The sequence below is a fragment of the Myotis yumanensis genome, unplaced genomic scaffold, assembly GCF_028538775.1.
Source record: "Myotis yumanensis isolate MYYU_CA2020_CCGP unplaced genomic scaffold, mMyoYum1.0.hap1 SCAF_7, whole genome shotgun sequence".
In the NCBI taxonomy this organism is placed as follows: domain Eukaryota; kingdom Metazoa; phylum Chordata; class Mammalia; order Chiroptera; family Vespertilionidae; genus Myotis; species Myotis yumanensis.
In genome coordinates, this window is record NW_027223758.1 from 37,057,834 (window position 1) to 37,069,498 (window position 11,665).

At 49.3% G+C, this 11,665-nt stretch overlaps 1 protein-coding gene across 2 annotated transcripts; it reads right to left on the bottom strand.

Annotated features, from left to right (window-relative positions):
* Positions 1-2,954: 2,954 nt before the first annotated feature.
* On the bottom strand, positions 2,955-3,880 carry LOC139013852 (dnaJ homolog subfamily B member 6-like). Of its 2 annotated transcripts, XM_070420227.1 has the most exons (2): positions 3,516-3,880; positions 2,955-3,227 (listed from the first exon to the last, which is right to left on the bottom strand). In XM_070420227.1, exons 1-2 carry the CDS (start codon positions 3,855-3,857, stop codon positions 2,955-2,957), a joined length of 615 nt encoding a protein of 204 aa, XP_070276328.1. In that variant the 5' UTR covers positions 3,858-3,880. The 2 variants fall into 2 exon arrangements, with proteins under 2 accessions (XP_070276328.1, XP_070276327.1); XM_070420226.1 differs by having other exon boundaries at positions 2,955-3,880.
* Positions 3,881-11,665: the final 7,785 nt, after the last annotated feature.

An 11,665-nucleotide genomic window follows, 5' to 3' on the forward strand; every position in this document is an offset into this window, starting at 1 on the left:
TAATAGCCTCTTCATTGATGTTTTTACTGTTTCTACTACTCTTCCCTTCTAATCCATTCTCCTACTTTTAACCAGGAATCAGATCTTGTTGTGGCTTTTCATCACACTTTGAACAAAATCCAAACTTCTTACCATAGCCTACTGCCCTCAGTCACTACATCCCAGCCACACTGGCTTCCTTGCGATTCCTCCCACTCTAAGTTTTTCTTGATCTCAAGGCTTTACACATGCTGTTTCCTTCACTTGGATAATTCTTTCCCTGGCTATTAGCAAGGCTAAGTTTCTTCTCATCTTAGGTCTCTGTAGAGGGCCTTTCCTGACGTCCTCTTCTAAATGAGGTTTCTTTCAGTTAATATCACATCACCCTACTTATTTCCTTCTTTCATTAATCACAATATTTCATTATTTTATTAGTAATAATAATTTCTATGTACTTCTTAAGTATAAGGCACTGTGCAAAGAACTTGCTTTATATACTTTATCTTATTAATTTACTAGTTTCTTTTCTTTTTCCCTATGTCCCTGACACCCAGTACAGTGCTTGACATACAGTAGACATTAATAATTGTTAAACAAATGAACAAATTTATTGAGCACTTACTATGGGACAGGCACTGTGCTAAGCACTTTACATATATTGTCTCATTTAATTTGCACAGTGATGCTATGATGTAGGTACTGTTACTCCCTTCCTTTTATAGATGAGAGGCTATGTAACTAGTCTAGTTCACAAGAAGAACTAGGATTCTAACCCAGGTCATCTGACTCTGGAGCTCCCTGGGAAGGTACAATAGAGGGTGTAGAAGCCTGGGAACACACCAGCCTGCAGCCCCCACAGCTCAGACGAAAAGCCCCAAAACAAAGTTTTCTTTTTTGAAAGGCTTTCCATTTTAGATCAGGCCAGAGATTCTGGGTGTCACTGCTTAACCGGGAGGCAGACCTGGGTCAGGGCTCAGGATTCTGTTGTGAGTCGAGCTAAATGCTCCAGTTCGATTCTGAGCATCCTCAGTGGGACTGGGGCGGGGGGGGGGGGGGGGGGGGGGGGGTGGGGGGGGGGGCCAGCCTAGAGATCTCAAACAAGACACTGAGTCAGAGGTGTACCCAGTCTGACCACTGACACCACTGTGTCTTTCTGCCTATCTCAGATCAAGGATGAGACAAGGAAAAAAGTAAAAATAATGATCCTTCTCAGGAAACATCACATGTCAGGCCTGTGACACTGGAAGGGTGTTTGTTAGGTCAAAGGCTCCAAGCTCATTAGCGAGAATGGTGCTGAACTGCAAGCCACCCACACAGCTTTCTTGGGAAGCAAACACAGTGCAGCATCCACCCTCCCAGGCCTGGGCCTGCATGGTTCCACCATTATCAACATCAACACACATCTGCACCCAGGTAGGTCTGGTTGGCAGCAGGGTCCTGGAAATGGATTGTGTGGGTGTGAGTGGGAGTGTCCCAGAGAGGCTGTTCATAATCCTCCTCCTCCTCATTGCTTGAATTTGGGACTGGTTCTGCCCTAGTCTGAGTTTCTCAAACATGAATTATTCCCAAATCAGCTTAACCTCTTCCATATCTATGTACCACCAATACCAGGTTTTACTTAATATCTCTCTGTGAATTGAGAGAGGTATTTAAGTAAAATAGTCACTACATTAGCATTGTCCTCAGCAGTTCTGATGAACTCGCCAATTGGATGTGCTGGTTATATGTTTTCTGAATGTCTATTAAAGTAAATAATGCAGCTCTTAAATAATGTTCATCTGAGTTCCACTTGAAATTATCTTGGTGCAACCAAGATGCAAAACAATTGGTGTCAAAGGGACACAAGAGTTCCATTTGACCAGAGCTGGAACAATTTGAGCAAAAAATAAATTAACAAAGTATTAGCTTATAGCCGCAAGTATACACTAAATGTTCATGAGCCCAAACTGATATAAATAAATAAATGGGGGAGAAGAGACTAATTTTCCTTATGGAAGAATTCCGAATTATTTATCCCTCCAGGGTATAGAACTTAATTCCTCCCTTGAGTGTGGGCTGCACTCAGTGACTTTCTTCCGAATAGTGGAAAAGGAGGAAAAACACATAACTTCACAGGGAGAAAACCTGGCAAACAGTCTTGGCCAGTTACTCAAGTCATGTTGAGAGCATGTACCCCTGGTCTGATGTCATGAGAAGGGCATTACCTCTGTGGTTTCCTTCACCAAACTCCAACGTAAGAATGAAAAAAACATCAGAGAAACCCAAATTGAGAGACATTCTATAAAATACCTGACCAGTAACTCCTGAAAACTGTCAAGGTCATGAAAAGCAAGGAAAGTCTGAGAAAAATGTTCCAGGCCAGAGGAAATGAAAAAGACATAATGACTAAATGTAATGTAATATCTTGGCTGGGATGCTGGAACAGAAAGTAGATGTTAGTGAAATAAAAATAAAGTGTAGAGTTTAGTTAATAGAAATGTACTGAGGTTAGTTTCTTAGTCATGACAAATGCACCTTGATGTTAACAATAGGGGAAACTGGGGGTGGGTATACAGGAACTCTCTGTGGTCTTTATATCAGAGATTTATATTTATTTTTTGTAAATACAGAATTCCTTTTATTTTATTTATTTTTTAAAATATGTTTTTATTGATTTCAGAGAGAGGAAGGGAGAGGGAGATAGAAACACAACGATGAGAGAGAATCATCAATCGGCTGCCTCATGCATGCCCCACATTGGGGATCGAGCCTGCAACCTGGGCATGTGCCCGGACAGGAATCAAACCCTGACCTCCTGGTTCATGGGTCAACACTCAACCACTGAGCCACGCCAGCCAGGCCAGAATTCTTTTTATTTATTTGTTTATTATTTATTTACTTAATTTAACTTCGAGCGTGTGCCAGGCACCCTCAACTCGGAGCCCGGGCTATCGCGGGCACACACCACACAGCGTGACGCTTCGGCGGCTGGCGCTTTAGTGCTGCCCCTTGGTCGACTTCTTCTTGGACTCGTCTCTGTGCTCCTGCTTCTTCCTCTTGCCACCTTCTTTGAGTCCTGCTGAGAAGGTAGAGGGGTCCCAGTGGCTGGCGGCCCGATGGCGGCTGGGGTCGTCCTTGTCCTCGGGTGGTGGGATGGGCCTGTGCGAGCTCCGAGGGCGGGCGCCGGTGCTGGCGGGCTGCTCGGGCGGCGCGTGCTGGCCTCGGAGCCGGGAGGCCTCCCGGCAGGCGTCCTCGTCGGCCACACCATATATCGGCAAGGACTTTAACTGGCCGTCGTCTTCAACTTCTACTCTTTCTTGACCGTTCTCAACAATTCTCTTTGTAGTGATTTTTCTTCGGTTAACAATTTTGGTAGAAATCAACATGGACTTGAAGTTGCCCATCCCACTACCACCAAATGACGTCGAAGAGAATGAAGTGAGACCTCCACGACCTATTGACCCGAAGGAAGTAAATCCTGCATCGAAAGCCGGGAACCCTGGGAAGGCGGAGAACGAGGTGGTTCCCCGGTTCCCACGCGAACCCCGCCGAGTCCCAAAGTCGTCGTCAAACGGGTCCTTTCCACCAAAAAATTCCCTGAACACATCATCTGGGTTCCGGAATGTGAAGCCGAACTCGAACGGGTTGTCGAAGTGACTTCCACCTCCACCTCCACCATTTAATCCTTCTTTGCCGTACCTGTCATAGATGTCCCGTTTTTTGGCATCGGAGAGCACCTCATACGCCTCGGCTACTCGTTTAAATTTCCTCTCCGCTTCTTCTTTATTCTCAGGATTTTTATCTGGGTGCCACTTCAAAGCCAGTTTCCGATACGCCTTTTTAATGTCCTCGGCGGAGGCATGTCTCTGCACGCCTAGAACTTCATGGTAATCTACCATGTTTCACAGGCTGTTGGAACGAGTCCTGCAGCACGCGGAGCCAGCGGCTGGGCGGCAGCCGGGTCTCTTCGGCCTCTGAGCGGCGGCGCTGGTGACGGCGGCGGCTCCTCGCGCTTTCCTTTCTCCTTTCTCCAACAACAAACAGGAAGTGCGTCACGCGGCGGCGGCTCCTCGCGCTTTCCTTTCTCCTTTCTCCAACAACAAACAGGAAGTGCGTCACGCAGCGGCGGCTCCTCGCGCTTTCCTTTCTCCAACAACAGGAAGTGCGTCATGCGGGGTCGGCGTGCAGGTCCACCTCCGCCTGCCCGAAGCCGCGCATCCCGAATTCTTTTTAAATGATATGTTTATCTTCTTGAAAAGAGGGGGTTGTATGCTAATGGTTCAAAGTGTAACTTTTGAAGTGATGTAGATCTGCATATTTGTTTCCTGTGAAACAAATTACCACAAACCTGGTAGCTTAAAACAACAGAGATTTATTTTCTCATTGTTCTGGAGGCCAGGAGTTCAACATTATTCTTAGTGGGCTGAAATCAGGAGGCTCCCTCCAGAGGCTATAAGGAAGAATCTGTCCCGGTCTCTTCCTACTTGCGGTGGCTGCCATCCTTCCTTGAATTGTGGCCACATCACTCCAATCTTTGCCTCTGTGGTCGCATTGCCTCCTCCTCTTCTCTGTGTACCTGTCTAACCTCCCTCAAGGATATTTTCTCTGGCATTTAGTGCCCACTCAGATAATCCTAGCTGATCCTATCTCAATACCCTGAACTTAATTCACCTTAGCAAAAATCCTTTTCCTAAATAAGGTAACATCTATAGATTCCAGGGATTAGGCCTCTGTATCTTTGGGTGGCCATTAAATGCAGCCTACCACAGCCTGGCTGTACGGAATTTAGGACTGGTAGTATCAATCAGCCTCCTCTAAAGTTGAAAATAACAACTATATGACTATTTTTAAAATGTTCATCAAGCCACACTTCGAAAAACAATTGCTACAAGAGACTGGTCTTAGAAGTCAGACAATCCTAAATTCCAAAGCAGGCTCCAGCGCACAGAAGCTTGTGGCCGTGGGTAAGTCAACAAACTCCTTGAATGGCATTCTCTTCTGTACAGGAGGAGCCCTGCCACAGAGGGACACTGTCAGAACTCAGACCATGTAGCAGATGTTCTCCCCCCACCCCTTACAGAGTATGTTATAGCTCATGGAATATTTTCTACGCACAACATGTTTGAGCCCCATAAAATTTCACTCTGTGAGATAAAGATGAATTTTCCTTCCCATTGTACAGATGGAGAAACTGAGGCTCGATGTTAATTGACTTAGTGTTACCCAACTAGAAGACTGGAGACAGGTGGATGGTGTCTGAGAACACAATGGGCAGGAGCCGAGGGGCAAATGCCTTCCCTTCTGCAAACCCTGGGAGACTGACCCATGGTTTGCAGTTTGCCAGGTTCCTGGTTTTGAAAGCTCCTTATTCGGAGTCATTGAAGCGGAGATGCTAACAGGACCCTCGCACTGCAGAGCCCATCTTAGATGGGGTATCCTGAAATGGACCAGGGAAGCCTGCTGAAGGGGATTCATGCTCTGCCTGCAGGAGCCAGGAGGAGAGGGGGAGAGGGTATGTTAAGGGCCCACGTGCCGAAGCCAGGAGTTCAACTGCATGAGTTCCGACCCTGGCTCTTCCACCTCACAGACCCCTGGCCCTGGGCAAGTCACCAAACCCTTTTGTGTTTCCGGTTGTTAACTTATATGTAAAAGAGAGAGAATTATAAAACCTTAAAGGAAAACTGTGAGGCGAAAGTGAATTACTGTACATTAAGCTTTTATTACAGTGCTTGGCACAAAGGGCGTGCTCACCCTAGGCCAGTGATGGCGAACCTTTTGAGCTCGGCGTGTCACCATTTTGAAAAACCATAACTTAACTCTGGTGATGTGTCACATATAGAAATTTTTTCATATTTGCAGCCATAGTAAAACAAAGACTTATATTTTTGATAGTTATTTTATATATTTAAATGCCATTTAACAAAGAAAAATCAACCAAAAAAATGAGTTCACGTGTCACCTCTGACACGCGTGTCATAGGTTCGCCATCACTGCCTAGTCATTACCAAGCCGGAGAACCCTAAACACCTCACTGCAGGGGCGGTTCTTGCTTCTCCATTCGCCCCCTCGCCTAGACTCAGAGAAATGCGATTCCTCCCGCCAGGAGCGGGGAGCACGGGTGGGGAGGTTCTGGGTCTCCGTCACTGTCCTGCTGACGTGTCATTCCTGGTCTCCCAACCATCCCCGTCGGTACCAAGAGATGACAGAGGTGCGACCCTGCAGCGGGACGGAGCCCTGCAGGCACCACTCACCCTCCCTCCCTCCCTTCCTTCCAGTCCAGGGATACGGGCGGGGCAGGGAGCGGTGGGGCTGCCACAGCAACGCCCGGAGGCTGCCGGGACGGAGGGGCGGGGCCGGCCCCGTGAGGCCCCGCCCCCAGCCCAGGCTCCGCCCAGGACGGGGCCAGGGCCTCAGTCGGCCCAAGCCAAGTCAGCCGTGTGGCTCTGACCAGCTTCCTGAGTCCTGACGGAACCGCGGTCTGACCGCGCACGCCGTGCCCTCCTGGTATCCGGGACTCAGCTGTGTCTGAATGAACACAGTCTTCCTGGGCGCCTGACGGACCCAGACCGGGTCTGCCTGCCTGACTACAGCTGGCTGCCCATCCCTGGCTGATGGCATCTGGGCCTGACAGGGTGTGTCCGTCTGAGTGACTAACTGCTCTGACTGACCAGGCTCCATCAGTGCTCAACAACCTGTGTCTGACTGACCCTTCTAATGACGGATTCCGCGGTGCCAGCGGCTGGACCACATCTCTGCCGCAGGCGGAAGCTGGTCGAGGCTGGCTGGCCGGCCAGCTGCTGATGGCGGAGCCCGGGCCTGAGCGCATCGGCCTGAGCCCCCAGACCAGCTAACCTGCCCGCCTTCCTGAGACTCGCCGACCACCCTGGCCGAGGTGGCCTCACCACAGCCTTTCTGCCGGCTGCGGTCCTCGTGCCTTGGGAAAGGAGGACCAGCCCACCTGAGGTGTGCAGGGACCATATCTGCCAGATGGCGTGGCTGGATCCACGTGGCTGGCTGACTCTGGGCGACCCTTCCTCAGGGGCTGAAAGGCTGAGTCAGCCTGACCGTCCCTCCATGACCACCTCTGTCTGACTCAGCTTGACCGAGTCTGGGTCTGACTCTGCGTGCCTGGCTGCGGTGGTGGTCGGCCACGTCTGCATCCAGGAGCTGCTGGTTGAATCAGATGGCCTGCCTGAACTGCAGCTGACCCGCTGAACCAGACCGGCTTGTCCCTCAGATCCTCTCCCTGACTAATGGCCCCTTTCATTCCAGCTGCCCAACAAGCGGTTCTGAGGGTTCGCTTATTTAGAGGTCTGGGGCCTGGGCATTTTTAGTTACAAGTCTGAGCCGTGGAGGGCACCAACAGGGAAAGGAGCCCAGGACGGAGTCTGTGAGTGAGGCAGGCAGCAGGAGCAGGACTGGAGGCCAGGTGGGGAGCAGCTGGAAGAAGCTACAGGGATCCTTCAGGCTCCTGCGCTCAGGGAGCTGTCGGTAACAGAGTCAGCACCTAGAGGAGTCAGGCTGGGATGTACCGTATTTTCCCGTGTATAAGATCCCCCTCTCCCCCACTTTTTCAACCCAAAATTAAGAAATCAATGTTGTAAGCATTTTGCTGGTTTTCCTCTTAAGGACTTCTTCTTTTTTGGCATCTTAAGGAGTTGTTCTTTCTGTTTTCTCCACTGTCTGGTTACACACTCAGTGGAGGAGGTTCAAATAGTCTCTCTGTAGCTCTATTTCCATGCTCTTTTGCATAGCTGACTACATTCAGTTTGAATTTTGCAGAGTAAGACAACTGCTTACCAGTATTTATCTTTTTATTTTTTTGACATCTTTAGGGGCTCAGAATGCTCCAGTCCCTGTTACATCTGCGCACTCTCCACCTCCACCTCCAATTACGGCATCGACTAATATCAGTAACAACAAGGCTCACGGTTGGAGGAAGCCTGTTTGACAAGGTATGGGCAGCTAGGCACCCACGGCTCCCTCCTCAGCTGACTTCTGTGTATAAGATGAATAAGATACCCCTTGATTTTCAGTCTAACAATTTTAGGGAAAAAAATGGTGTCTTATACACGGAAAAATACAGTAGGTGCCTCAGGGCAAGAATGCATGACCCTGAAAACTTTGTTCCTCCATGTTTGTGGGAAAGCTCTGTCTGTGCCTTGCTGCTCTGCAGAAGGAGCATTCCACAGACCTTAGATCTCCTCCTCAATTTAAATCTTTCCCATAGCTCATGTGTGTGCATATGTTCACTGGCCACATCAACCATATTGAATAATTTACCCTCTGGAAAGAGAAGCTGTGTACCAGAATAAGGGGAAGGAAATACTGATTAGAGGGAATTAAAAAAAAAAAAAAGTAAGCATGTCAATTGAATGGGTGTACAATGAATTAATAAGTAGAGGCCTGATGCACAAAAATCGTGCAAGTGTAGGCCTTCCTTCCCTGGGCTGCCGGCACTGACTTCCCTCCAGCACCCAGGACCTGGGCTTCCCTCCGGCCCGGGGCTTCGTCTGAAAGGATGTCTGGTCTAATTAACATATTACCCTTTTATTATTATAGATAATAAATGAGAGCATCGGACTAACTTATCCTGATCGAGCTCAAGCATTCTGAGATGCTGTCTCTCCATTAATAACAGAGCCTGGCTGCCTCATTGATTTCATTATAAGCCAAGGGAGGGATGGGAGGAAGACACAGCTGCACTCCCAAGGGCTCTGTCTTAGTCACTGTGGGCTGCTATAACATCCGATTGGAGGACTTAAACAACAGATTTATTTCTCAAAGTTTTGAAGGCTGGAAAGTCCAAGATCAAAGTGCAGGCCAATTCGGTTTCTGGTGAGTCCTTCTTCCTGGCCTGCAAACAGTCGCACTCTCACTGTGTCCTCACATGGTGGAGAGAGAAAGCTTTGGTCTCTTCTTTTTTTTTTTTTTTTTTTTTTTCAAAATATATTTTATTGACTTTTTACAGAGAGGAAAGGAGAGGGACAGAGAGTTAGAAACATCAATGAGAGAGAAACATCGATCAGCCGCCTCCTGCACGCCCCCTACCGGGGATGTGCCCGCAACCCAGATACATGCCCTTGACCGGAATCGAACCTGGGACCCCTTAATCCGCAGGCCGACGCTCTATCCACTGAGCCAAACTGGCTACGGCTGGTCTCTTCTTATAAGGACACTAATCCCATCATGGGGGGCCACAACCTCACAACCTCTTCTAAACTTAATTATCTCCCAAAGGCCCCACCTCCGAATACTATCACATTGGGGTTAGGGTTTCAACATATAAATTTGGGGAGAGAACAAATGTTCAGTCTATAACAGGATCTTACAACATGAACTTGAATTTCAGCCATGGTAGCTTCTTCCCTAGGGGGCTGGGAAAAGAGGCAGCACCACGTTGCATGGACACTTATACCTCATTCATTCATTCATTCATTCACTCAATAAGTATTTATTGTGCATACTCTCACCCTGCCCTCATGGAGCTTAGACTTATGGGTTTCAGGAAGCCTTTCCTATGCTCCTCAACTGGTCCTGTCAAAGCCAGCTGCTGAGTACCAACTGCTTTCTTTTCGGACAACCTGTACAACTGAAGATTTAAGAACCATTAGTGGAATGATTGAGTGTGTTGGCTCTGATTTTGGATTATCCATATTAGAATTTCAACTCTACTACGTAAGAGCTGTGTGACTTTGACCAAGTCAATGACTCTTTCTATGCTTCAGCTTTCTCATTTACAGAATTAGTATAATTATCATTGCTTTAAACTATTATATTAGGCTATATTAAGAGCTTAGCACATACTTTCATTCTGCAATATATCCTGTAGATCTATTCCAGCATATACTGAATGGTGTATGTTGAGGATATTCATTGATGCATTGTTTACAATAGAAAAGAAACACCTTAAATATCTATCTATAGGGGACAAGTTTAATAAGTCATTGTCTTGCCATACAAAAAAAATGAGGCAGCTCTTTATATGCTCACTAGAGGCCTGGTGCACAAAAATTTGTGCACTTGGGGGAAGGGTCCCTCAGCCCGGCCTGTACCCTCTTGCAGTCTGGGACCCCTTGGGGGATAACCACCTACTGGCTTAGGCCTGCTCCCTGGGGGATTGGGCCTAAGCTGGCAGTCAGTCATCTCTCTGGCAGCCCGGGAGCCCTCGGGGGATACCCACTTGCCAGCAGGGAGCAGGCCTAAGCTGCAGTCGGACATCCTTAGCGCTGCTGAGGAGGCGGGAGAGGCTCCTGCCACCACCACTGTACTGGCAGCCATCAGCCTGGCTTGTGGCTGAGCAGAGCTCCCCCTGTGGGAGCACACTGACCACCAGAGGGCAGCTCCTGCATTGAGCGTCTGCCCCCTGGTGGTCAGTGTGTGTCATAGTCACCAGTCATTCCCAGTTGTTCTGCTGTTAGGGTCAATTTGCATATTACCCTTTTATTATATAGAATAGAGGCCTGGTGCATGGGTGTGGGCGGGCTGGTTTGCCCTGAAGGGTGTCCTGGATCAGGGTGGGGGTCCCGCTGGGGTGCCTGGCCAGCCTGGGTGAGGGGCTGAGGGCCGTTTTCAGACTGGCCACACCCCCTTCAGAGTGGGGGTCCCCGCTAGAATGCCTGGCCAGCCTGGGTGAGGGGCTGATGGCTGTTTTCAGGCTGGCCACACCCCCTTCAAGGAGGGGGGTCCTGCTGGGGTGCCTGGCCAGCATGGGTGAGGGGCTGATGGCTGTTTGCAGGCTGGCCACAGCCCCTTCAGTGTGGGGGTCCCCACTGGATGCCTGGCCAGACTGGGTGAGGGGCTGAGGGCTGTTTTCAGGCTGGCCACAGCCCCTTCAGGGTGGGGGGTCCTGCTGGGGTGCCTGGCCAGTCTGGGTGAGGGGCTGATGGCTGTTTGCAGGCTGGCCACGGCCCCCAGCCACCCAAGCTCCCAGTGGAGGCTGGCTGGAAGCAGGTATCTGGGGTTTATTTATCTTCTATAATTGAAACTTTGTTGCCTTCAGCGGAGGCCAGAGCCAGCCAGGGAAGGCGGGAAGCTTGGCTTCCTCCATCCCCGGGGCAACCAAGCCTCCTGCTTGCTCCAGCTCCGCGGCTGCCAGCCACCATCTTGATTGGGTTAATTTGCATATAGTTGCTCTGATTGGCTGGTGGGCGTAGCGGAGGTATGGTCAATTTGCACGTTTCTCTTTTATTAGATTAGATATGAAAAGGGCTCCAGAATTTCCAAGTTAAAAAAACAAGGTGCGGAACAGGGTGTCTAGTATACTGTCTTTTGTGTAAAGAAAAAGAATCTTTATAGAATCCTATATAATAAAAGCCTAATATGCCAAGTGTCCAGTTGTCCAGTCGGCCGTTCAACCAATCAAAGCGTAATATGCTAATGATATGCTAAGGCCGCTCAACCACTCGGTATGATATGCACTCACCACCAGGGGGCAGACAGTCAACTGGTCAACCAGTTGCTATGATATGCACTGACCACCAGGGGGCAGATGCTCTGACTGGTAGGTTAGCTTGCTGCTGTGGTCTGGCTGATTGGGACTGAGTGAGATGGGCCTGACATGCCCTGGAGCCCTTCTGTGGTCCCTCCCCAGCTGGCCAACCTCCCCTGTCTGTCCCCAGCCCTGTTTGTGCACAGGTGGGGTCCCTCGGCCTGGCCTGCACCCTCTTGCAATCTGGGACCCCTTGGGGGATGCCAGCTGGTTTCA

What these genes read in the sequence shown, in the direction of transcription:
- LOC139013852 (XM_070420226.1), bottom strand. Translation starts at nt 3,857, where the DNA reads ATGGTAGATTACCATGAAGTTCTAGGCGTGCAGAGACATGCCTCCGCC.